This window comes from Pteropus medius, unplaced genomic scaffold, assembly GCF_902729225.1.
Source record: "Pteropus medius unplaced genomic scaffold, Ma_sr-lr_union100, whole genome shotgun sequence".
In the NCBI taxonomy this organism is placed as follows: domain Eukaryota; kingdom Metazoa; phylum Chordata; class Mammalia; order Chiroptera; family Pteropodidae; genus Pteropus; species Pteropus medius.
This window is the reverse complement of record NW_024353909.1, coordinates 3,532,000-3,558,103: the sequence shown is the minus strand read 5'-3', so window position 1 is coordinate 3,558,103 and position 26,104 is coordinate 3,532,000. Positions and strand designations below refer to the sequence as shown.

Here is a 26,104-nt window from a genome sequence, read left to right as displayed (position 1 = left end):
CTAGTTCTTAGGAAGATAGATGTCCAGAGCAGTTCCTATTTCATTTTATATTCTTTAGTCTAAAAGCTTTCTGAGACTTTCCCTTTTCTAAATGTTAGTACTTAAAAAAATAGGCAAATTACTCTACTCATCATCTCTGTCCTCTTTTACACAATGTACTATAGGAAATATTTTAGGCTTTGTGGGCAATATAGGGTTTTGTCACATATTCTTCCCCAAGCTTTAAAAAAATTTTTTATTATTATTATTTTTTAATCCTGTAACAATGTAAAAACTATTCTTAGCTGGAGGGACGGTATAAAAACAGTCCTGATTGATTTTGGCCTGCAGGCCTGTTTCTGTTGGGTTCAAGCTCTATATCAGGATTTAGTTTCAGCTACTAGTTATAATCATTTACATACACAAAAAAATAGTAACTGGTTAGTTAACCAAAGGAATTTTATGTAACTTTTTATCCTAACGGCAAAACAGGATTTTCAAGTGGAACAGTGTGAGTCATTTGGGTTTTTTGGATTATGTTTAGCATCGGGTCTGTTCAGCCAGGGACAGAGATACCGTTTTTGAGTAACTGGCTGATTGTGATACAATTCACACTGATGTATTACAGCATCTAAATAATTAGAAAGGGCAGGACACAGGTGATGATTGTTGAATCCAAGCTCCTGCTGAGTAGGAAGAAATTTTTCTAAATGAATCATGTCATTTTTAGCAAGATGTGGGCTCAATGACATTTTTCACTCATCTTTACTTTCATTGTTTGAACAAAATTATAATAATGTCAAGGACTCCAAAAATGATCTAAACATACTGTGCTACTGAGAGCATGGGGAAACAGTAACTCTCATACATTAGAGGGGTGGTGTAAATTGATATTTCCTCTTTGAAGGGTGATTTGGCACTATCTGTTTACATTAAAAATATACCTACCCTTTGACCCAGTTCTTTTGCTTCTGGGAATTTACCCAATAAGTACAATCCATGCAGGCAAATATCAAGTCATTGCAGCATTGTTTATAGAGGCAAAATACTGGAAATAACCTAAATGCCCATCAATAGAGCAGTGCTTAAAAAATTATGGTACACATATTCAATGGAATATTATGCAGCTCTTTAAAAGAGTTATTGATAACATCTGATATGGAACAATCTCCAAGATATATATCTTAAAGCAAGTTACAGTATTATACAAATTATAGTATAGTTTCTTAACTATTTGAAAGTAATTTGCAGACACCATGACCCTTCACTTCTATATAGTTCAGCATGCATCTCCTAAAAATAAGGGCACTCTCCTACTCAACTGCATTACAACTATTATACCTATGAAAATTAACAATAATTTAATTATATCTAATATCAAGTACATATTCAAATTTCCCAAGTTGTTCCCCCAATATCTACTTTTTTCTAACCAGGATTTATTTCATTTGATTTTTATGTCTCCCTAGTCTCTTAATCTAGAGCCAGTTTTCTTGTAGAAGATTACAGATTTTGCATTTAAATGATTAGTATATATACTGTTTATTTACCCCCCCTCTATGACATAGACTTAATTCAAAATTTCTACTATGAACATTTTTCATTGTGGTGTAATATACATGTTACCATTTTAACCATTTTTGATTGTACAGTTCAGTGGCATTAAATAATTCACATTGTTGTAGAACCATTACAACCACGCATCTTCAGAACTTTTTCATCTTCACAAGCTGAAATTCTATACCCATTAATTAAACAGTGACTCCCCACTTTCCCTTTCCTCTAGCCTCTGGTAACCAGCACTCTACTTTCTGTCTCTTTGAATTTGACCTCTCTAGGTGTGGAATCATATAGTATATGTCCTTTTGTGATTGGTTTATTTCACCATAATGCCTTCAAGGTTCATCAATGTTGTAGCATTTCCTTCATTTTTAAGGCTGAATACTATTTCATTGTATGTACCATATTTTGTTTAACCAGTCATCAATTGATGGACAGTTGCATTACTTCCACCTTTCGATTATTGACTATGAACATTTTAAAACATACTTAAAGGTGGAGAAAATAGTACAATAATAACTCATCTAATTAAACAATTATGCATTTCTTAAAATTTTTAAAAAGGACATTTTCTTATAAAATCTCAATGCCATTTTTGTACTTAACGAAATAACAATTCTTTGGGTGGTTGGTGTCATCTACTACCTGGTGCATAATCTAATTTCTCCAATTATCTCAAAAATGTCTTTTATAGTTGGTTTGTTTGAATCTTTATCTAAGCAAGGTCCACACACAGTACATTTGGTTGCTATGTCTCTAAGGCTCTTCAAATTCAAGCAGTCCGCCCTCACTTTTTTTTTTTTCAATGCCATTATCTTATTGCAGAACAGACTTATTTATGCATCTATTTACTTCAAAACCCTCCACCCTCGCGCGCGCACATTTTAGAGGAACCAAACGCCTTGTATTTTGAGGTTTTGGAACCTGGTTTTATTTAGAAATACTACAAGTGTTATAAAGGCACAGTATTTCAAAATGCATATAAATCTCACGTGGTAAAGCTTAGCTCCATACTTGTCACATGACCGCATCATAATTTAGTGACTCTTAGTAGATGCAGTCTCTGTAGCAGGGGGCAGGATTACCTTCTTCTAGAAGCCAAGAGCAGAGAAAGCCTCTTCCAGTGCTAAGCCTAGAGAATGGTTTTCAAATTAAAAACAAAAATAACTAAATGCAAAAGTTTCCTCTGAACACAGAGATAAAGTAAATTCCCAGAGAATGTGGTGCTTAGGAAACATTACTGAATTAAATAATAGACTGCAGAGATTCTGGTTGAAGAATCAATCATACTTCCTTTAAAAGTGGTGCAAGGGTATCAGAGTTCATAGATGGAGAGATGGCAGGCGACTAAGGGAGGAAGAAGGGTTATATATGCGGTCCTCAACCTTTTTGGCACCGGGGCCCAGTGCTCCTATGAGAATTGAATGAACGTCTGATGGATCTGCGGTGGGGCTGAGGCGATGACGCTAATGCTGGGGAGTAGCTGCAAATACAGATGAAGCTTCACTTGCCTGCCTGCCGCTCACTTCCTACTGTATGGCCGGGTTCCTAACAGGCCACAGACCGGTACCACTGTGGCCCAGGGGTTGGGGAATCCCCTGATATAAGCGGCAATGAACTGTCAAAGGAGCAAAACCTGCTCAGCCATTCCCCCCACCCCCACCACGAGAAAAGAAACTGAGATTCAGGGGGAAAGCACTCAATGTGAGCAGAGTTGGAGGAGACAAGGCAGAAAAATCTCAGGGAGCAACTCCGAGTGTTTGCAAGGACGTTCAAAGCCGGTTTTTCCAGAACTGGAAAATTCCCCAACTAGGTACTAGGCGCAGCCTCTCTCTTGGAGCCACCCTGAACTGCGAACCCCCAGGCACGCCCCCAGCAGGTGACTCAGTGTGAGTGCTGTTAACGTGCCACTACGCGTGCATCCGCCGCGGGAAGTAGTCCCCGGCCGCACTGGCTCCAAAGGCTGCTGGGCGAGGGAGGCCCCAGGCCTTTTCAGTGTGAGTCCCGAGAGCGGCGGGCGCGCAGCCAATCCATGGGAAGGAGAGCGTGGCTAGCTCAGCCCTGCGGATCCCTCCGCCCGCGTTTGCTGTGCTGAGGCCGAGGTAGCCGCCATTTTGGATGCTGAACCTTGATTCCGGAGTCTCTCCCGGTCGTTTTCACGCCTGGATTCGGTCTGGTGAGTGTGGCATCTTGAGCGTCAGGGGTCTTTGTTTTCCTCCTCGCACTGCGCTCTGGATTTGGAATTCCCCAATGCGGGGTTCAAACGACCCTGGGAGGGGCAGAGGAAGAGAAAGGGAAGGATCCTGCATGGTGGGGGTCAGGCCGGAGGTCAGGCTGGAGGGGCTGCGGCCCTGGAGGCCACCTAAGAGGCCGAGGGTGTGACAGGGCCGCGAGCAGCTTGGAGGCGTCTGGTCTGGGATATACTTGAAGCCGCTGAAACTTTCCTGTTGTCCTCCCTGTCCTGAGGCGTCTCTTCCCTGGGGCGGAAATGCCGAGGCCTGGGCCCCGCACTCGTCGGTGAAAGGGCTCGGCCTGCGCTTACCGCCCTGAAAAGCGACACGCATACCCCATCTCTTGTCTCTAGTGCACGCGAGGGTCTCGTTCGCCTTCGAGTCCGGCGTCCTCCTGGGCTGGTTTCGAGGCGGCCCGGTGTTGGGGCCCCTTTGGCCGGAGGAAAGTGCCTTTTTCTTTAGTTGAAGCGAATAGCGGCCTCATCCCCCTTTAGCAGACCTCCGTGCCTACCTGATGACCTTGCGAGGAGCCCATGGCCCTGTCCTCGCCCCTCTTTGTGTTCTCAGCGCATCTCTTCCGGGGTGCTGGAGGTGAGGACTTTAAATTCGAACGGCATAAACTTCTACAGGGATAGGGACGCCAGAGCGTCTGTTTAATAATTAGGTAATAGGAAAGGCCCAGGAGAGCAGCTTTCACTCTCGAGTAGTAAAATTAAAATTAGGAGCTGGTCTTAACTCTTTGGGGATTGTAATTTTTCTGTTATGCTTACATATTTATTATTTTTTAAATTTTGTATTATGAAAATTTCAAACATAAAAGTAAAGAGTATAATGTATTCCCTCATCCAGCTTCATTAATAATCAGTTCAGGGCCAGGCTTCTTTTATTTAAATCCCCGTATGTATTTATTTTATAAAATAATCGCTGATATATATGGGTGTATATATCTCCTCCCCGCAAGTAGAAGGCTTTTGACTTCTGTATCCTCACACCAATAGTCCATGGGAAATTTTGTTTTTACAGCTTTCTCAGAACCACATCTTGTGGGATAGGAGTTGGTAATATCTTTCTATTTGAGAATACCAATTTTTTGAAACCTCAGTGTTAGTATTACATTTTAAAGTCACTCATTTTCTTAAGTCCTCTCATTTTTAAAATACTGATTTGTCCAAATTATTCTTCCTCTCTTCCTTTGCCTCTGGTTTCTAAATGATCAGGAGTTCTAGAACCCCAACTCTAGTCTGCTTAAAGTCCTCATTCCCTTTAAAATCAGAATCAAATCCCAATTACATATAGTCTATTCTGATTTTAAAATTAGGAAATAATGTGTAGTTTAATGAAACAATTTCAAGTACAGCTAAAGTAGTAAGCACATGAACACTAATTTCAGCATATATATGACAAATGTCAAAAAGTTAGGGAATTAATTAAAAAATTATTACTCAGTGGAATATTAAGCAGCCATTAAAATAACATTATAAAGACTAACAGATACGGTAAGTGATAAAAGGGTTCAGAGTCTATGATTACAACTTTGTAAAAATATGCCGTAAGAAAAACACTTGATAAAAAGTATACCTAATTTTCTGCTATTTTCTTTTTTTTAATATTAATTTAATTGAGAAACAAGATAAGGATAGTTTCATAAATGCCTGCACATTTCAGTGTTTATATCTCCTTCCAGAAAATCTTGATGGTCTCTGAATTCTGAAGTCTGTACTGTTCTTGAGAGTTACACATGATGTTACAGGTTTTCTGGTTCTTTATTGAATTTTCAACCTTGATTAGGTTAGTGATTTGATTACAGCTTACTGTATAGTGTGAAAAATACAGTAAACAACATTCTGTAAATGAAATGGTTTTAAGGATTGGATTCTATTATGTTGGAAATGCCTTTTAGCTTGTTCATACTCTTATGCCACATATTCATAGCTGCAGTACAGTGGTCATACCTAAAACTGTTCATATCACTTATAAGAAAGACGTGTTCAGGATTAATAAAATAATACATTTGAAATACAAAATGCATTTCAAATACAAAAGTTTTCTTATATACTACAGAATATTCTAGTCATTATTTACTGTGTTGCCTCTCTTCTCCACTTGGTACTTTTGGAGTTACAGACTCTAAAACTGGTTTCTTAGGACTTCAGGGCCTTTTTTGCTGTTTTTAGCTACTTTAAATAGAGCTTTCAGGATTACTACCTATGGGCAGCTTCACTATTTGGGGCAGCAGTTCTGAGTTGCCCAGTAGGGTGAGAAATGACTTAATTCATGGTTTTACACCTTTGCTTATTCAGAATGGAGGAATTATCCAACTTTAAAAGGCTTCTGGATTTGAGTGATAAAAGAGGGACTAGATGAGTTCTTTGTTCCTATGTTAAAGATTGGGGTAAAGTGAGGGATTGGAAAAAGCTAAGAAGGGCACATGAGGCTGTTGACCAATGTGTGACATAATGGTGTTACACTAATAAAAATAGTAGTAAAGTATATAAACAAGGTAGAATACAGAGAAGTAGTTTTGCAATCACTAGTTTATAGTCCTTTTAATAGGATTTATGTTATAGTTTAATGTGTCCTATAGTTTTTATGTCACTCATGCCCATTAGATTGTGAGCTTGAAGCGCTAGGATCAGGTGTTATTTAAATGTCTCGTCTGTGGTGTCTTTGCACAGTACTTGATAGAATAGCACTCAATAAATGTTTGGTGAGTGAATGGCTGTAAAGATACTGAGACACAAAGTGATCTTAGAATAACCTCTAAATCAAAAAAGAATTTTAAATTAGGTATCAGGCAATATTAGTATGTGGGATATACATGTATTTGTTTATATGTTTTATGTATATAGATGTTTGTGTATAAAACTGTTGACTAGAATATTTTATTACTTTTAGGTTATTCCCAAAATTAATATTCCTAATCATTCAGGATACAAAGTTTATGGTAGTTAGCTTTGAAACAGGTTCAAATCCTGAAATGATAATTAAATCGATCTTTTGTATTAGACAAGTTTTGGGGCTAATGATTTGTTTTATATATTGGTAATTATTTAGGACATGTCCTTAGTTATTATCTTTGTGGTTTAGTGTCATTATCTTTAATGATTATTTTCTATAGAATAGGAATCTAATTTCTGAAAGTCGAAAATACTGAAAACTTAAGTTAACAAAATACTTTGACAAATTATTTTCCTTTCCTTAAATCTGAAACAAAACTAAATTATGTAAATTAGTGCAATTAAAAATCTTATTTTTACTTAAATTTCCTACCAGTTAACATAATAAATGAGTGACAGCTTTGTACAAAGCACTATAGTGGGCAGTGTGAGGATAACAAAGGAACCACAGAAATAGTTCCTTCAAGGAGCTATACTGATTATATACAGTTGAAATCCTCCAATGAGGTCGAAACAGGTAAATAAAAAAAAGTTAAAATAGGGGAAAAGATACGAAGCATACCTTAAACATTTTATTTTAACCTAAAACACATAAAAGTCCATTTATCAGCTAATGTTTAAATGATGGGCCAAGGCCTTTTCTTTAAGTATAGTTCTCTTGGCTGGAATTTATTTTATTTAACACATGTTTATACAGAGACTACTGGGTACACATAACACTGTGTACCAGGCACTGTTCTAAATTCTTAACAAATTTTCATTTAATTCTTATGCCAGTTTTGAGTCGTGGGCGTTCACATAATATTGGTGCCAATTTTTCTTAAATGTTTGATAGAATTTCCTTAAATGTTTAATGGAGAAGCCCCTGAGACCTGGATTTTCTTTTGGGATTGTTCTTAATTTTAGGTTTGATTTTTTTTTTTTTTTTAACATATGGGCAATTACACTTTCTCTTTATGTGAACTGAATATCTGAGAGATTTGTCCGTTTTAGTCTCATTGTAGAATTTACAGATATAAGTTGGTAATAATGTCATTTTTTTAATGTCTGTAGGATCTGTAGTGATATCTCCTATTTTCATTCCTGATACTGATAATTTGTGATTTTGTGGATTTTTCAGGTCAAATTTATTAAACTTTTAATCTTTTCAAAGAACCAGCATTTGATTTCATTGATTTTTCTCTATTTTTACTCTCTTAATTTCATTGATTTTTGCCTTGTTTTCATTGTTTATTTCTTCTTTGGGTTAATTTTGCTTTATGTGGTTCCTTATGGTGAACACTTAGGTTACTAATTTGAGACCTTCTTAAGATAAACATTTAGTACTGTAAATTTCTCCCTAAGCCCTGCGTTAGCTACATTCCACAAATTTTGATGTTATATTTTAATTTTCGTTTTCTTGAAGTTCAAACCTTTAAGAATTTTTTTCTGCTTACAGCTTCCTCTTTGACTCATGGATTATTTAAAAGTATGTTACTTAATTTCCAGGTGTTTGGAAATTTTCTGTTATCTTACTGATTTCTAGTTTAATTTCATCATGTTTAAAAACATTTTGTGTTACTTCATTTCTATTTAGTTTGTTAGTTTTATACTCAGGATATAGTCTACATTCATGAATGTTCTATGTACATTGCTATTGAGTGGAGTGTTCTAAAATGTCAGTGAGATACAGTAGGTTGTGGTGTTCAGTTCTACATCCTTGCTAATACTGTGTCTACTAGTTTCATCATTTACTGAAGGAGGTATATAGTCTCCAGCTATAATTAGAGATTTGTTTATTTCTCCTTTCCTGTCCTTCAGTTCTTGATTCATGTGTTTGAAAGTTCTGTTGTTACATGCATTCACTTTTAGGATTGTTGTATTTTCTTGGTGAAGTCACCCTTTTTCACTATATAATGTCCCTTTGTTTCCCTGGATTTTCCTTGCTCTGAAATCTACTTTGTCTAACATTAATATAGCCCCTCCAAGTTTCTTCGTTTGAGGTATAATCGACATATAACATTATACAACATGATGGTTTGATATTTGTATATATTGCAAAAATGACCACCACAGTAAGTGTAGTTAATGTCTTTCACCACACAGTTACAAGATTTTTCTCTCGTGATAAGAACTTTTAAGCTTTACTCTTTTAGCAACTTTCATATATGCAATACTGTTTTAACTGTAGTCACCGTGCTGTACATTACATCTCCATGACTTATTTATTTTATAACTGGAGGCTTGTACTAAAATGGGTGGTGGCGGGGGAAGAAACAAACTTTCAACTTTCTTTTTACTAGCATTTGCATGATATTCCTTAAAAACAAAAACTTTTAACCTACTTATTTATTATATTGAAGTAAGTTTCTTATTGACAGTATTTGGTTGGATTGTTTTGGAGGCTGTTCTGACCATTTTTGCCTTTCAGGTGTTTTGTTTACACCATTTCTACTTATTTATGTAATTATTAATATATTTGAATTTAGGTCTATCATTTTATTGTTTTCTGTTTGTTCCCTCTGTTTTCATTGGTTTCTGCTTTCCTGCCATATTTTTGGGTTATTTTGAACACTTTAGTGTTCTAGTTTAAAATCTATTGAGTTTCTTAGTATTTTTTTGTATAGTATGTTTTACGGGTCATTCTAGTGATTACAATAGACATACTTTTCACAGGTGCTAAGAGTCAGTGTTTTACCACTTCTTATGGAGTATCGACATTATATAGGTCCCTTTAACCTGTCTCTCTTATCCCATCACGTTGTGATTATCTGGTATATTAACATCTACATACATTGCAAACCGCACCAGGTAATGTTACTCGTTTTGCTTCTAATTGTTAAGTACATTTTAAGAGGCTTACGAGAAGACCATATATTATGTATACCCAGATATTTACCATTTCTGTAATGTAGGATGCAGATATTTGCCACATCTTTATTTCAATGTTCAGGTTTCTGAAAAACTTCTTTAGAGCAGGTCTGTTGGTGACAAGTTTTCTTACTGGTTTTTCCATCATCTGAGAATGACTTCATTTCACCTTCATTTCTGAAGGATATTTTCACTGGATATAGAATTCTGGGTTGACAGTTCTTTTCTTTCAGCACCGATCTACTTCCTTTTGGCTGTCACGGTTTCTGATGTGAAATCCATAGTCATTTGAATAGGTCATCTGTCGATAATGTGTTTTTCTCAGATTGCTTTTAGTATTTTTAAAATTTGTCTTTTGTTTTCAGAAGTTTGATTATGATGCATCTGGGTATGCATTTTTCGGGTTTGTTATGTTTGGAGTTCCCTCAACTTTTTCAATTTGTAGATTTGTGTCTTGCTAAATTTGGGAAATTTTAAGCCAATAGTTAAAAATAATTTTTTTTTTTTTTTAATAGTAGAAAAGAAAAGTTTTATTAGAAGGGAAAGTACCCTTCCAGACGTGGAAGTGGGCCTGAGCAAGAGAAGCGTGGCTCAAAGGGCCAAAAATAATTTTTTTTGTACTGCACTTTTTCTCCCATCTTTCTGGGATTCTGATAATACAAATATTATTATCAGAATATGTTATATATCCTACAGATCTGTGAGGCTTTGTTCACTTTTTTCAATGTTGTTTATCTCAGATTTTCAGATTGGATACTTTATATTAATCTATCTTCAAGTACACTGGCTTGCTTCTCTGTCATTTCCATTCAGCTATAGAGCCCGTACAATGAGTTTCTTTCTTTGATTGTAGTTTTTGCTTTTAAAGTTTCTGTTTTTTTATCTTTGTATTTTTTATATTGAGACGTCATTCATTTTAAGAGTAATTACCCTTGTTGCAGTATTTTTATAGTAGCTGTTTTAACGTCTTTGTCAGTTAATTCTGGCATCTGTGTAATGTCAGCATTGATGTGTGTTGGTTTTCTTTTCCTGTGTGGGTTGACGTTCCTGGTTTGATGTATTTCACCCACTCTCTGTCCCTTTCCAGCTCCTCAAGCCAGGACTGGAGAGCTGCTCTCGATGCTCTTCCTTTCTTTGCCAGTGCTCATTTCGGGTTTGAGTTTCAGGCTGCCTTGCATATAGGCCAGGGACTATCAGGAAAAAAAAGTGATAAACTCCTGCCACTTTGTTGGTACTTCAAATTCTAGTCTTCTCCATCTAGCTGCTATTATTTACTTTTCAGAGTTCTCGAAAAGCTGTTCCAAGCTTTTCAGGTTTTATAGCTTTGCTTAGTGTGTGTGAGACACTGAACTTGGAACCCTGTTCCTTATTTTTTTGCTTTTGTTTTTAAGGCCTGCCCATGTTCCTCTAAGTATAGCTTGTTCAGTAAATCTGACTGTTGTATAGTATTCTGTTATATACTTCTGTCACATTTTATCCATTTTCTTGTAATGAGCACTTAACATTTCTCCACCTCCTTACTACCACTGTCTCCTTCTGCATGTGTCTTCATGGTCTTTTGTGCAATTTCTTTGGGGATAGATGTTCAGGAATGGGATTGCTGGATTGTAAGATAATTCATAAATTTACTTACTTTATACATTAAGGCATAGATTTTGTTAAATACCATTATAAATATTATTAGAATATTAATAGACTAATAGAGCCTAGACTAATTAGACTAATTCAGCTTTAAAAAGTAAGGAAATCTTGTCACATGCTACAACATGGACTGTTATAATAATGCTAATATTCCTCTGTGTGTGTGTGTGTGTATCATCCGTCAGTGGACATTTGGGTTGCCTCTTAGCTGTAGTGAACAATGCTGCTATGAACATAGATGTACAAATGTCTCTTTGAAACCCTGCTTTCAGTTTTTGGATGTATAACCAAAAGTGAGATTGTTCTGTTTTAAATTTTTTTAGGAACTGCCATACTATTTTCTATAGTGGTTACCATTTTACAATCCCACCAACAGTAAGTACGCAAGGGCTCCAGTTTTTTCATAGCATTACCAACACTTGGTATTTTCCGTTTCTTTTTTAATAGTAGCCATCCTAATGGGTGTCAGGTGATACTTCATTGTAGTTTTGACTTGGATTTCTCTTATGATTAGTGATATTTAATATATTTTCATATGGTTGGCTATTCGTATATCATCTTTGGAGAAAATGTTTTTTGTGTGTATGATAGGAAGAAGACACAGCTATTTATCTTTTTACCTACAAAACTAGCACAATTTCTGGTACATAGTAAAATGCTTATAAATACTAATTGAATAAATAATGAATAAAATGGATTGCATTTATTTTTCATTGAAAACTTTACATGATTTTTAAAATTTTCCGAGAGATATCTTGAGGAAGAATCTCAGTTGTCTATGCCTTTTTGCCTATTCCGTTTAATTCAGGACAGTTGGATCTCTAGTATCCTTCAGAATCTTAGGGTTGGAAGGACTTTAGAGATTATATGGTAAGAACTTAAGTTATATTTATTATACTGTAGTTATTGTGGAAAGGACATAAACACAGTGTTCTTAGACAATTCATTTATCTTCAATTTTCTCATCTGGTCTTGTGTAACTATAGTCTTTGTGCTGGATATCTTTTGTTTTCTCCTCTAGAACCTTCTTCCTCTGATGTATGTCCCTCAGGGCTCACCCATGTGCACTGTGTCTATGGGTCCTTTGCTTTCTGGCTTCCAATTGGGGGATATGGGAGGTACCAAGCAGGAGACCAAAAGGCAGGTGGAGTGGCGGCTAGGTATTTATTCCCCTTCTCCATCCCTGCCAAGTTTTTGCAAATTGTCTGGATGCCTCTACCAATGATCATGATTCTTCTCTAGAGACCCTCTCCATATAGGTACCCTCTCCAGATTCCAGTTATTCATCTTGCCCCCTTCAAGCCTAGATGTATTAATAGTTTGGGGGCAATACACTATCCTTTGTTGGTTTCTCTAAACCTTATCCCACACCATTGTAAGTAGTCTTTTTATGAAATTCTCAAATTACTCAGGGTTTTGATGCCATCTGTTTCCAGTAGAACTCTGATTGTAGGATATTTAGCGGCATCCCTGGCCTCTACCCACCAGATGCCAGTAGCATCCCCTCCAGTCATGACAACTCAGAATGTTTCCAGTCATTGCCAAATGTCCTCTAGAGGGCAATATCACTTCTGGTTCAGAACCACGCTAGAATTATAGTCCCTACCAAACAGTATTGCATTATAGTTGCCAGGTTTTCTTAGCTTTTTTTTCCCAATGGAATATAAGTTCCTTTTGAAGGCAAGGACTGTGTATTATTTATCTTTTTATCTCCTGCAGCTAGCCATTGTCTGGCATAGAGATAATCAGTAAATACATGATGAATGGATTGAACATAATTCAGATATTTTGTGACATATAAGTCCTATTGTTTATTGGGCTTGGTTAATTCTTAAGTGTAGTGTAAAAGCTTCTGGAGGCAGTTTCACAAAAGGAAAATACATCTGATATTTTCTGTTAGTGGTATGCACAAGCAGGTAAATACTATTCCTAGTGGTCTTCCTTATGTTGGCTATCTTGTTTGGTTTGTCTACTCTTCGGTTACTTTGTTAGACCTAGCTTTTGTTTGGATATTACATGGTTTGGAGTTCAAGTCAAGAATTGAGAGAAATAGGAATTGTGTTGTTTGACACAGTGGTCAATACACAATAGTATACTCTAAAGTCTCGGGTGGTTTTGTTCATTGTAACTCTACTGTATAATGAAAGTTGGTAAAATAGCCTTCTGTTATAGAGCAGCTTTTTTTAAACTTGGTCTTTTAAACCCTTTGTCGATCTCTTTGTATGTGAGTAGATGTTAATGATATTTCTGTGATCTTGGGCACTGGCTTTATTTTAAAGGCTGAGACTTAGAGGATTTGAAGAATTAAGGTGAGAACATTTTTTAAAAATTTTAATTAAATTAATTGGGGTGACATTAGTTAATAAGTTACATCATCTGTAAATTGCATTGTGTGCTTACCACCCACAGTCTGTCTCTTTCTGTCAACTTTACCCTCTTCAACCTCCTTCTAGCCCTGTCTCCCTCTGGTAACCACCATACTGTTGTCTGTCTTCGAGTTTGTTGATTGCTGTTTTCAAACTTTTTAGGTGGACATACAGAAGAGGGATTGCTGGGTCATGTGGTAACTATGTTCTTAATTTTTTGAGGAACCTCCATATTATTTTCTATAGTGGCTGTATCAGTTTACATTTATACCAGCAGTGTACAGGAGTTTCTTTTTTTCCACACCTTCTGCAACACTTGTTATCTCTTGTGTTATTAATGATAGCCAATCTACCGGGTGTGAGGTGGTAACTCATTGTGATTTTTATTTGCATTTCCCTGGTAGCTAGTGAAGTTGAGCATCTTTTCATATACCTGAGGCATTTGTATGTCTTGAGAAAATTGTTCAGATCCTCCGCCTATATTTTTAATTGTATCGTTTTTTGTTGTTGAGTTGTATGACTGCTTTATAGATTTTGGATGTTAGCCCTTATTGGAGGTATTGTTTGTAGGTATCTTCTATTTGGTTGGTTGCCTTTTCGTTTTGTTGATTTCTTTTGCTGTGCCATTTTAACAATATTAACTCTCCCAATCCATGAACACAGGACTATCTTTCCATTTCATTGTGTCGTCTTCAGTTCCTTTCAATAATGTCTTCTAGTTTTCAGTACATAGGTCTTTCACTTCTTTTTTTAAGTTTATTCCTAGGTATTTTATCCTTTTTGTTGCAATTACAAATGGAATCATTTTCTTTTTTTTATATTTCATTGTTAATATATAGGACTGCAAATATTGTATATAGTTTTTGGATTCTGCAACTTTACTGTATATTGTTTTTAATAGTCTTAGGATTTTCTTTATATAGAATCATATGCAAAAAGTGACAGTTTTACTTCATTCGTAATTTGGATGCCTTTTATGGCTCTCACCTCATTGCTTGGGCTAAGACTTCCAGTACTATGTTAAATAACTGGTGAGAGTTGGCATCCTTGCTGTTCCTGATCTTAGAGGAAGAGCTTTCAGTTTTAAGGTGATATTTTTGACTTTGGTTCTAAATTTGATCATCTTTTCCTATCACAACTCTGATGAAATTTTTGGGAGAGGTAGGAGGCCTTCCTGCTGCTTTTTCTTTTTATCACCCTATTCCTACACCAATACTTAGTTACTGATTTCATCCATCACCAAGTTCGTTCAGCTTTGCCTTCAAAAACAGATCTTAAATCTAATCACTTCTACCACCACCACTGCTAACTACCCCAGTCCAGGCTACTTCCATCTGTTCTCTGGACGGTAGTAACAGTGTTCTCCTCAGCCCTCTTGCTTCCATTGTTATCCTCCCCCAATCAGTTCTCCACAGCCAAAATGGTCTTTAAAAAATGTCAACCAGATCATGTCATTTGCGTGTATTAGAAAACCACTCTGGTATGTAGTGTCAATAATCCATCTTCTAATTGGTTGTTGTTAGTTCTTGAACAGATTTTAACTTGAAAATAGTCATTGTGTTTCTTACCTTTTTCCAGGAGGAATAACACAGCATGCTGGGCTCTGGATTTAAAGCTGAGCGTTTACGAGTCAATTTGAGATTAGTTATAAACCGTCTTAAACTTTTGGAGAAAAAAAAAAGTGAGTAATACTTGATCACCTTACATTTTCTTTCCCGAAATGCATCACTGAGTCCTAGCACCCCAGTATTGGCTTTTTCAGGCTACTTCTGTGAAGTCTTAGGTATTCCATATCCTTTAAACTTTGGCTACATTTCTCCTGTCCTTTGTGACTGGTTCTACTGAATCACTTTGTTGCCAGGAAAGGGACATACTCTTGCTATGCAATAGGTAACATGACTTCTGAGGTAGAAATTTCTGGCTACACAAATAATATGGTCACCTAGATAGAGCAGCAAATTCTAGACTAGGTGAGATGGGACTAGATTTGCTAAGAGAGAGTGAGCTAGGATGTAGTAGAAAACACCCACTTCTCTCTGTTGAGGTAGAGGTCTCCTTGCAAGCCAGGGCCTAGTGTATTACTGCTGTGTGAGTAGAGTGGGATTTGTGCCTTAGCGGAACTGGCCCAGAAAGCAAGGAAAGAGATTGCTGACTATCTGGCTGCTGGGAAGGATGAACGAGCTCGCATCCGAGTGGAGCATATTATACGAGAAGACTACCTTGTGGAAGCCATGGAGATCCTGGAACTCTATTGTGACCTGCTGCTGGCTCGGTTTGGCCTCATCCAGTCAATGAAGTAAGATTTTTTTGGTCTCTTTTATTTTCTTCATTGATGTATGATTGCTATAGAAAAAACTGCACATAATTAATGTATACAGTTTGATGGGTGTGGACATATGCATACACCTGTATTACAAATACCACAATCAAGGCAATAAATGTTTATCACCTCCAAAAGTATCCCCCCCCTTTTTTGTAAGAGCACAAGATGGGATCTACCCTCTTACCAAAAAATTTAGCACACAATACAGTATTGTTAATGACAGGCACGGTGCTGTTCAGATCTGTAGGATTTATTCATCTTGGATAACTGTAATGACGTAAGATATTTTGATCAAAGACCTAAATCAGATTACCTCTGGAATTTGAGAAAGGAGTAATAGTGGTCTCTTTCTACATGTATGGGGTTAGTACTAAGGTACTGTTTCACATGGACCTTTTTCCCATATCTGCACAAAGGCATGATCTCAGTGTAGACAGCTGTTGAAAATATAGAATCTTAAGAGGCCTAAGTTTGAGTCTTGGGTGAACCATTTTTCTGACTTTGTGACCTTGGGCTTGTCATTTAGTTTGAGTTGCCCCAGAAGTAAAATAAGGTGATGAAAATAGCTAGAAGTCTAGAGTTATCGAAAATTTAATGAGATTAATGAAATACCTTTAAAGGCTATCAGGTATATGATGTGAATATTAGGGTTGTTGGTTTGTTTCAAAGAATGTTAAATTCTATTTTTTCCCTTAATTAGGGAGCTAGATTCTGGTCTAGCTGAATCTGTATCTACACTTATCTGGGCTGCTCCTCGACTTCAGTCAGAAGTGGCTGAGTTGAAAATAGTGAGTATAACCAGTTTTAGTGATGTCTGGTTTTTCATGTTGTTAGAAAGGTTGGCTAACATAAGTCATTTCTGCTTATTTGACTAGGTTTTTTATACCCTTCTCATGCTGCTTTTGGCACAGGCTGTGTAAATTTGTTTCTTCCTCCTTGTCAGGCCTTATCTCATAAAATAGAAGAGCGTTTTGCAAACTTGAATCATTTTTTTAAAGAGCAGAGTTTCCTATATCCTCAGTTTTGTCTTAAATTATGTTTATTGTAATATGTTAACTTAAAAAAGTCCTTTCAAAATGAGAGACAGTAAGCACTTGAGATCAATAAGAATAGCTATTCGAGATGCACTGATTCAGGCAGAAAAGCCCAAATAGTGTTCATTAGGAGACAAAGGCAATGGGTATTTAAGAGAAGGGGAAAGTTATATCAATAAAAGGAAGGTATTTCTATTGGTGCAGATAACATAGTGATGTTAATTCTAAACAATATTTAAAATTTTCAGTCCACTAGTCATAGTAACTGCTTTCTTATTATCTTTGCAAACAGTGTTTTGGGACACACTGTTGCCCTAAGGCCAGTCCAAAGGTTATTTTGCCCTGTTATAGCATTCCGAAGATCTGAGGAATAAGACATGCAAGGCACTTCTTCTGGCATGGCAGCTCTAGCTTCATTTAAAAGTGGCATCGTTTATTATATATTTTTGACAAATGTTAAATTTAAGCATATACAAATAGAAAATTTCTTATACAACTGCAAACTAGTAAAGTTAAAATAACATTAAGGTAACAGATGTTTTGCCTTATTTATTTCACAAATACTTATTGAGCAGATGTTATGAAATAGGTGGGCACTGAGAGTACAGTGGTGAGCAAAACAGGAAACCCACTTTACTCTTGTAGCTTAGAGTCTGGCAGAAGAGACGATTAAAAATTTGTCTGCCGCAACACAGATATGGTACCAACTCAGTTGAAAACAATTCACGTGAGTTATTTTCTTTCTGTATTCTCTACATTTTTGCCGATTTGTTTTATTCTCTAGAAGATTCTCAGTCTTATCTCCCAATACATGTTTTGAGAGTTCCTTCTGTTTTTATTTTTTAAGAGCTCTTTAAATATTTTCTGAATATTTTATATATTCTATTATTTTTGTATTATGGCTACAATGTCTTTTAATTCTCTGAGACTACGATGGTTTCTTTTTAATCTTATTTCTGTAATGTTTATTTTCTGTTTCTTAGATTTAGACAATTTTATAGTAGACACTGTTCTCCAAATTTTGGTGATCTTTGATTGTTGGTTTATATTTAGAGTGAAGCACTAAAAAGAAATTGGAACCTCTGTGTGCTTGGATGGGGCTTATTGCTAAATGCCTTTATTGTTGAATGATCTGACTAAGCCCTTTCTTGAGGGAACTCCAGACTGTCAAGAACTAGTTTTCTTTCCTTGGATAGGTCATTTTTCTCAGACAAGAATCCTCTTATCTTCTACCTGGAGGGTATAAGCCGGCTACCAGCATTTCTGAGGGCCCAGAGGATAAGAAAGCCAAAAGTCTCACTCCTCTCTTATAGAAGACTTATGCTTGCTTTTTGTTTTCATAAATATCTCTGCTGTACTTGGAGTCCAGAGTCCCTTTAACCTCCCCAGAGAGTAAACCTCCTATATTCTGATAGGGTAGGGAGAATAATAATAGAATTTTGTGGGCAGAGGAATGGCAGAGAAGGGACAACTCAACCTCAGTCTTGTTTTTAGTCTCTCCTGTACTCTTTATATCAAGATTAATTCCAGATAAAGCAAAGATTTGCATTTTTTAAAAATGAAACCATAGAAGAACTAGAAGAAAACTAGGCAGATTAAAAAAATAATCTCATTGAGTAATGCCATCAAACCCAAAAGCCATAAAAATGATGTTAATATTAATATTAAAAAATAAATAATATGAAGCAAAACAAAAGTCATTATCAGAAGACAAATGACAAACTTATTAAGTAGTAGGTATCCCTGAAAGTCTATGTATTGAACAGAGAGTGCCCCCACACTGAGCTCCCAGGTGTTGGGACCACTGTGGTCCAGTGCCACTGTCATCTCCTGCCTGGACTGTTGTAGTAATTCTTGAATGTTCTTCTTATATTTACTTTGGTTTTCTTTAATCTATGTACCATTCCATTAGAACAACTGAAGTTTCTGTTCAAAACACTGATCTCATCCTGTCACTACCCCTTGCTTTAAAGCCCTTTAGTATCTTTCTCTTGTGCTTGTGTTAGGAACAAAACTTGTAATGTGGTTGACATAGCCCTGTATTGTCTGGCCTCCTTTTGCCTTAATTTCCTACCACATTCCTCCCTCAGGCTCTGCACTAGAGGCTTACTGACTTTACTTCAGCTTGAGGACTGGCCCTGTTTTTCCACCTTAGGCCTTTGCACAAGCTTTTTTCCCCCTCCTGAAATGCCCTTCCTTCCATCTTGTTTAGTTAACTATTAATCATCTTTACATTTTGGTGAAGCATCACTTTTTTCAGGAAGCCTTACTTTTTTTCTTTATCTCTTCTTGTCCCTCTCTCTCTCCTCCCTCTCCCCCCACTCTTTAAATTTAAATTTATCGGGATGACATTGGTTAATAACATGAGTTTCAAGTATAAAGTTCTGTAATGCATTATCTGCATATTGCATTGTGCTCACTCCCTATAGTTAGCTGATTTTTCTTAATCAGATTTGATTCTGCTGTCATAAGCTGTTGATAATATGTTCCTTGATGGCAGTTAGCTGCATATGTATCTTTATTCGTGTGACCGAGTAATGACTGTTCTCCCCAGAGACTGTAAGACAATGTCTGTTTTTGTTCATGGTATTTACAGTGTATATTATACAGCTTATAATAGAGTTTGGCACATAGTTGCAGCTCAGTGGATGGATGCATAAACAAAAAACTAAATAAGTCTATACCCCTTAAAGTTTTACAGGGCCCAGTTATTTGGAAATCCTGTACTAGAAGCCTGTTTACTGTTGATAGGAGGAAGCTTGAAGCAGTCTGTTGGAGTAATTTCCACTTCTATTTATTGTTTCTTTTTCTCTGTAGGTTGCTGATCAGCTCTGTGCCAAGTATAGCAAGGAATATGGCAAGTTATGTAAGACCAACCAGATTGGAACTGTAAATGACAGGGTAACGAACATTCTTGCTAAACTTGAAGCAGTGGGCAGGGTGGGGACTGGTTATTTTATTGGCTGCAGTGATTCTAGCAAGTCCCACTGTGTGGTAAAGTTAATCCAGGCTTGCGCATTTCATAGTGAGAAGAAGGCTCTCTGGTGGGCAGGGCAGTCAACTCATCCTGGGCCTATACTTCTGATCGTGAGGCTGTCATTCTGTTTTTTTCCTTATTTGGCCTCTGTCCTTTGTGCCCCTTGTAATTTGTGGAAGTAGAAGTGAGGCGGGGATGAATTCAAATGTGGAAGGCAGCGGTATTAATCTTTTACCAATACATGGGTCATATGTAACCAGAGAATGAGAGAAATACATGGGTCTTGCAATAGGCTTTGTGACTGGCAAAAAAATCATTTAACTGGTCTGAAACTTTTTCTTCTCAATTTACCTTTAAAATGAGAGGAACAAAGTTTAAAAGTGAGACAGGTACTAGGCTTAGGCTGATTGGTATAGATACCACTTAATTCTGTGCTTTTACTTACAGTTAATGCACAAACTGAGCGTGGAAGCCCCACCCAAAATCCTGGTGGAGAGATACCTGATTGAAATTGCCAAGAACTACAATGTGCCCTATGAGCCTGACTCTGTGGTCATGGTAAGTTTATTATTATTTTTCAATTTGAAACAGGCACTGTTACATGGTAAGTTTAGAGTCTTTCAGAGTGCATAGGAATGGGTCTTTGAAAAATACCCATATTCTTTGCAGTAATAGTTGTGTATGAAAGGTTAAGCCTTTGTCCAGTTAGTGCCTTTTTAGGTAATAATAAATATTCCTGCATATCTCACTATTTTTAAGGACCACATGAAATGAATGACAAAGCATTTTGAAAAGGTACAAAGCTTGATACAAATATAAAATGGTATTCTACTTTTTGTTGAAGTTCAGGAATTGTGAATCTCCCTGTGGGTAGCAAGAATGCCCTAAGACCCAGAACAGATCTTGAAACATTTATTGGGCACCTGAGTTGTGCCAGACAATGCACAGAAAGCTGAGAATACAGATAAGAAAGCAAAGTCCCTGTCCTGAGAATCTTACAGTGTCAGGGGGGCAAATATGCAAATAATAATCATTCAGCAGTTAAGGTTGATGGGGGTATAGTAGATGCTTTGATATGTTGCTTAGACAACCCCAAATATACACACTTCAGGACAGAAGCATTTATTTCCCCCAGCCTTGGAGAGTATTGGTGACTGGTAGCTCATACACAGCTGAGTATCCCTCCAGCAGTGGCCTTCAGAAGAGAGAGCTTCCTTACCTAAAGCCTTTCCTGGGAGCAGCTTATATTTAGTAACTGGTCAGTACCAGAGTTTAAAGATTCTGTCCCTTTGACACAGTTTGAGACACTACTATGCACCCATCCTGGCTCAAGACCTCTCTGGGGAATTGGCTGAGGCCTTTGACTGCATGACAACTTCTTCCTTTGCTTAGCCCTGCTTCCCTTCACTTCTTCACATGTCATTATCCCCAGTAAACTTCCTTCTTGCTAATCTCCTTCTTGGAAGCTAGCGTGTGGTGTGGGCTGATACGAGTTTCTTTTTTTCAGGCAGAAGCTCCCCCTGGGGTAGAGACAGATCTTATTGACGTTGGATTCACAGATGATGTGAAGAAAGGGGGCCCTGGAAGAGGAGGAGGAGGGGGTGGGTTCACAGCACCAGTTGGTGGACCTGTTGGAACAGTGCCAATGCCTATGCCCATGCCCATGCCATCTCCAAATACTCCTTTCTCATACCCGCTTCCAAAGGGACCAGTAAGTATACATATAAGTGTGGATGTAAGCTCTAGAAAATGTAGCAAAAGATGACAAGTTGGCTTTGTAAATACACTCAGGTATTGTAGGTTGTCAAGAGGATTTAGCAGTAAGAACATTTGGTATTAGTTTAATGATCATATTGTGGGAAAAAAATCATTGGGACTTAGAGAAAGTCTTTTGGTTCAGCTATAAATAATGCAGTGGGAGAATCTGGGGAGAGGGTGCTAAAAAGGCTCATTTTCATGTAGTTTTTTCACCCAACATCTTTGGGACCCGATGCAGGCATACTAGTAACTTTTTCCAAAAATGAATAATCATTTATTACACTTTTTATGAAATCCAATTTTACTCTAGGTCATTGGATAGAAATAGTTACATTTCTATGGCATCTTATCAATATTATAACGAAACCATGTTATCTGAGGACCTTCTGTATATGTATATGTATTTTTCCTTTCCCATACACCTCAAGAAAATTGCAAATTGCAGGGTCTTTGATGTTGCCTTTCTTCTCTTGCAGTCGGATTTCAATGGATTGCCAATGGGGACTTATCAGGCCTTTCCCAGTATTCATCCACCTCAGATACCAGCAACTCCCCCATCGTATGAATCTGTAAGTGCCTGAGCCTCTTTTATAAGCAGCAAGAGAGCGAATCCCATGAAGAGAACATAATAATGGCCACAGGGAAGGCAAAGTTTTGATCAACTCCTAGTACTGGCATTGTTCTTGCTTTGGATTCTTGTGTTGCTTTAACATTACTTTGGAAATGGGGTGTGGTGGCAGCATCATTGGTGGCAGTGCTTTGTCTGCAGTTCAGCCAGGAATCAGGAGGGAGCTGCAGATCTCTTAGAAAGTTTTGGTAGGGCACTTAACCAGTTTTTTTTTGGTGGGGGGTGGGCTGTGGAGAATCACTTGGTGCTACAATATCATAATTAAAATACCAGTTTTATAAGTTGCTCAGTACTCTGTAAAAGCATAGTGATCAGATTTTTGTTTTATACAGAAGTATCTAGATAGTAAATTTTAGCCTGTAGCATTAATTTTTCATTTTATTTTAGTTAAAACTTGCTACTAGTAGCTAATATGATAATGCCTTGAACTATTGGCAGTTTTAACAGCTTTTAGAATTAGATGACTTGTTTTTTGCAAGCCTTTGTGTTCTCAGTATGTACCTTTTGAGACCTGTTTCCACGATACATTACTGAGAAAACAAAATAGTATGGCATTTGCCGTGGAAATCATTCATCTAGGGAGAGTCCCCTGTTCTTGAGCTTGCCAAGTATTCTTTCCTTTGGTTTTTATGTTGGGCCTGAGTTTTTCTTAGGTTTCTGTCTTGCACGCATTGAACCATTGCAACAACTGTTTCTAGGAATGAGTTAGAAAAACTTCATCAGTATTTGAGAACTTGGTTCTTGGAGATGAATTCAGTGGTTTAGTGCTTTCCCTCTGCTTGGAAGGTGAAGGTATCAGTATAAGGAGGTGTTATGGTATATGTAGTAAAGACTTTTCTTTTTCTCTGCTTGGCAGTTAAGAATTCAACATGATACCTGTCTGGAAATTCAGGAAAGAGTGGAGGGGCAGTTTCTTTGGAGCAGGTTCTGTTGCTTTTGCTGAGCAGCTTAGCTTTTGGAAAATGCAAGGGCTTGTAACCTGTTGGCACTTTCTCCTCTGGTAACAGTCTTTGTGTTTCAGGTCGATGACAATGCTGATAAGAATGTCTCTTCTGCACAGATTATTGGTGAGTCAGAAACCCTCAAGGCTCAGTGCTGATTTTTGTTTTCTCATTATGCTCCTCTCTCAGACTATTTTCCTGTCTGTGGCATTCAGTCCACATTCCCTGTCCTTTGTCCAAAGGCAGGATAGCAAAAATAGAACTCAGGATTTCCCTTTTCCAAAATGAAGAGATCTTCCTTGGCCCCAAAGACTCTCCCAAGTTCCCTGTTTCTGTTAGTGGTGTCATTCTTTTTCACTCATAGCTTTTCAACTTCTGGTTTTCAGTTACTCTCAAGTTTATATTCCTCTTGCTTCAGCTTCAGTTGTGCCTGGAAATATTTAAAAAGGGCATTTAAGAGGGGTAAATATACACAAACCATAAGTGAATAGCTCAGCGACTCTCCAAAGAAGCAGGCATGCTCATGTAGCCACCCACTCAAACAGTAAACTGCCCAGTACTCCAGAAACCCAGAGGGCGTATATTTTTTAAAATTAGACATTTGTTTTATTGAGGTATAGTTTACATCCAAAAATACACAAAAGTCTATTTTGATGAGTTTTGATGTGTGGGTATATGCACATACACACTGTGTGTGATATGTAACCACCACCTCAGTGAAGTGTAGAACATTTCCCCCCAGGAAAGTTCCCTTGAATTCCTTTCCAGAGTCAGCTCTACTCCTCTACCCCAGACGTGAGCACTGTTCTTTTTTAAAATTATAGTTTGCCTGTTCTAGCATTTAGCAGTAAATGGAAACAGCAGGTAGGAAGGGGTGACTTTAACTTGTAAAATACAAAACAGAAGACTAGAAATATAGATCAGATCCTATTATATCAAATAAGATTAATGTTAACATTCCTTAAATTTTTTTCCCTTAAGCCTTTAACAGCTGTTCATTCTAGTACTACTCCTTGGACTTTGTTATGGGAACAGATCTTTGTCAAAGGGGACAGTTTGTTTAAATGGATGCTCATGTGTACTTACCTTTAGAATTAAGTATTAATCATTTAAAAAAACTAGTTTTCTCCTATAATTTTTGGTGGTTTTATTTTTTCTGCCCAAGGGGATTGGGGGCTCTGAGGATCTCAGCCACATGGCTTTTGTAACACTGTGCTCCTTGCCTTAATTAGGTCCTGGACCCAAGCCAGAAGCCTCTGCAAAGCCCCCTTCCAGACCTGTGGATACCTACGACAACTTTGTACTACCAGAGTTGCCATCTGTGCCAGATACACTACCAACCACATCTGCTGGTGCCAATACCTCAGCATCGGAGGACATTGACTTTGATGATCTTTCTCGGAGATTTGAAGAGTTGAAAAAGAAAACATAGGCCTCTTAAACCAGGCAAGTTTGGGAGTTGAGACCGAGCAGTTTCTCCTTGTAACAAAGAATCTCCATGAAATTCCGTTTCATCTCTTAACCATTACGGAGCACACTCTTCCTCTGGGCTCTCTTCCTGCTCTACCAAATTCTGCTGCTTTCCAGTTCTTTATTGCTCCTAAGAGACGAACGACTGAAGACACTATGAGGCCGAAGCAGCTGTCTCCTGTGAGCTGTGCTTACCCGTTTCCCATCAGTGAGATCCCAGGTTCTCGCCTCACCTGTTCCACCATCCCTCCACAGGGGAGTGAGAAGGTAAAAGCATTGTGAGAAAAGCTGCCAAAGATGGCTGGACACTGGAAGAGAGTACTTCATGAAGTATCCCCACCTCGTGCTGAGGTTCTAGACTTAGAAACAGTTCTCTCTGTGTAGAGGGATTTGTGGTGAGTGAGAATCAAGGCCAAGGTGTGTATTTTTTTCCACTCATATGAATGGGAGAGAGAAAATGACTCAGGAAGCCACTGTAACAGTCCTTGGAAGCTGGGTCCTCTCATTGGCTTATACACTACTCCTTGCTGCAGGGCACAATTCCACCTGGGTCCAGTTTATTTGGAAAGTTGAAGTCCTCTCAGTTCTGCTGGATTCTCAGGGAGCCCTCTGTGGCCTTTTGCTTTATTTGCGTGCTATGTTTCCCTTTTACCAGAGGGCAGCACTGTATAAATTCCTGTTGTTCCCATAGCATGTTCTGTTAGACTGCATTACTGATGAAGGATAAGTCACATATTGGGCACTTGTCACCATTCAAGGCTAAGGTGGGCTTCCAGTTGCCTTAATAAAAGTATTCAAGTCTCTTGAATAGTGAGCTGGAAAGCCTAAAGAGAAGAGGGGTTCCTGTTTTCATTTGAAAACTTTATATGATTAAGAGAACCTTTAAAAAGTGATGTCAAGATTTTGGTGCCCATGTGGCTAGTTGTTTGCAGCTTTTCTCAATGGATGAGACTCTTACTCTTCTAACTTATGTGCTCCTTTGTCCCCTAGCTAAGGCCATCCTTTCCCACAGGTTTGGCTTTGGGATCAGAAGATATGACTTTGGCTTCTGTTTATCTGTACATATCTGTTTCAAGTAACTTTTCTTTAATGGTTCTGATTGGTTTGTATCATAACTTAGTAGCTGATAATAAAGTTAAAAATTCTGTGCCCTGCTTTCTCCACTGGTTTGGTCAAGTGATGTGCAAATTCACGTTTTAGTGGGGAGGATGTTAAGCAAGTGACCCATGTTGGGCCAGACCTTACCTTTGGCTGCTCCATGGGTGACACAGATGCCTCTCTCAGTAAAGAGCCTGTTTCAATGTCAGCAAGCCTAGGTAGCATCTGTGCGTTTGCTTGGTTACTCCTCTCCATCACTGTAGAGGCTTCTGGCTTGGGTCCAGAACCTAATTAAATTAGAGCAAGGAGCACAGTGTTACAAATGCATTCCTCATCAGCCAGATCTCATGC

General features: G+C 37.6%; 2 protein-coding genes across 12 annotated transcripts in view; one reads left to right on the top strand and one right to left on the bottom strand.

Moving 5' to 3' along the window:
• Positions 1–3,577: 3,577 nt before the first annotated feature.
• On the top strand, positions 3,578–25,814 carry IST1 (IST1 factor associated with ESCRT-III). 3 transcript variants are annotated; one of them, XM_039851961.1, is made up of 10 exons: positions 3,578–3,715; positions 15,103–15,205; positions 15,640–15,820; positions 16,548–16,635; positions 19,699–19,782; positions 20,306–20,416; positions 21,366–21,569; positions 22,093–22,185; positions 23,266–23,311; positions 24,418–25,814. In XM_039851961.1, exons 2-10 carry the CDS (start codon positions 15,118–15,120, stop codon positions 24,615–24,617), a joined length of 1,095 nt encoding a protein of 364 aa, XP_039707895.1. In that variant the 5' UTR covers positions 3,578–3,715; positions 15,103–15,117; the 3' UTR covers positions 24,618–25,814. The 3 variants fall into 3 exon arrangements, with proteins under 3 accessions (XP_039707895.1, XP_039707896.1, XP_039707897.1); XM_039851962.1 differs by having other exon boundaries at positions 23,305–23,311; positions 24,418–25,805; XM_039851963.1 differs by lacking the exon at positions 3,578–3,715 and having other exon boundaries at positions 15,103–15,209.
• Positions 21,868–26,104, bottom strand: part of PKD1L3 (polycystin 1 like 3, transient receptor potential channel interacting) — a 70,427-nt gene continuing 66,190 nt past the window's right edge. For 8 of the 9 annotated variants that reach the window (XM_039851923.1, XM_039851924.1, XM_039851922.1 and 5 more), the window contains one exon: positions 25,098–26,040. In XM_039851923.1, coding sequence (XP_039707857.1) covers positions 25,772–26,040 — 269 coding nt within the window. In that variant the 3' untranslated portion in view covers positions 25,098–25,771. Of the gene's footprint in view, positions 23,616–25,097; positions 26,041–26,104 lie in introns of those variants that run through there. The other variant, XM_039851920.1, reaches the window with a different exon arrangement.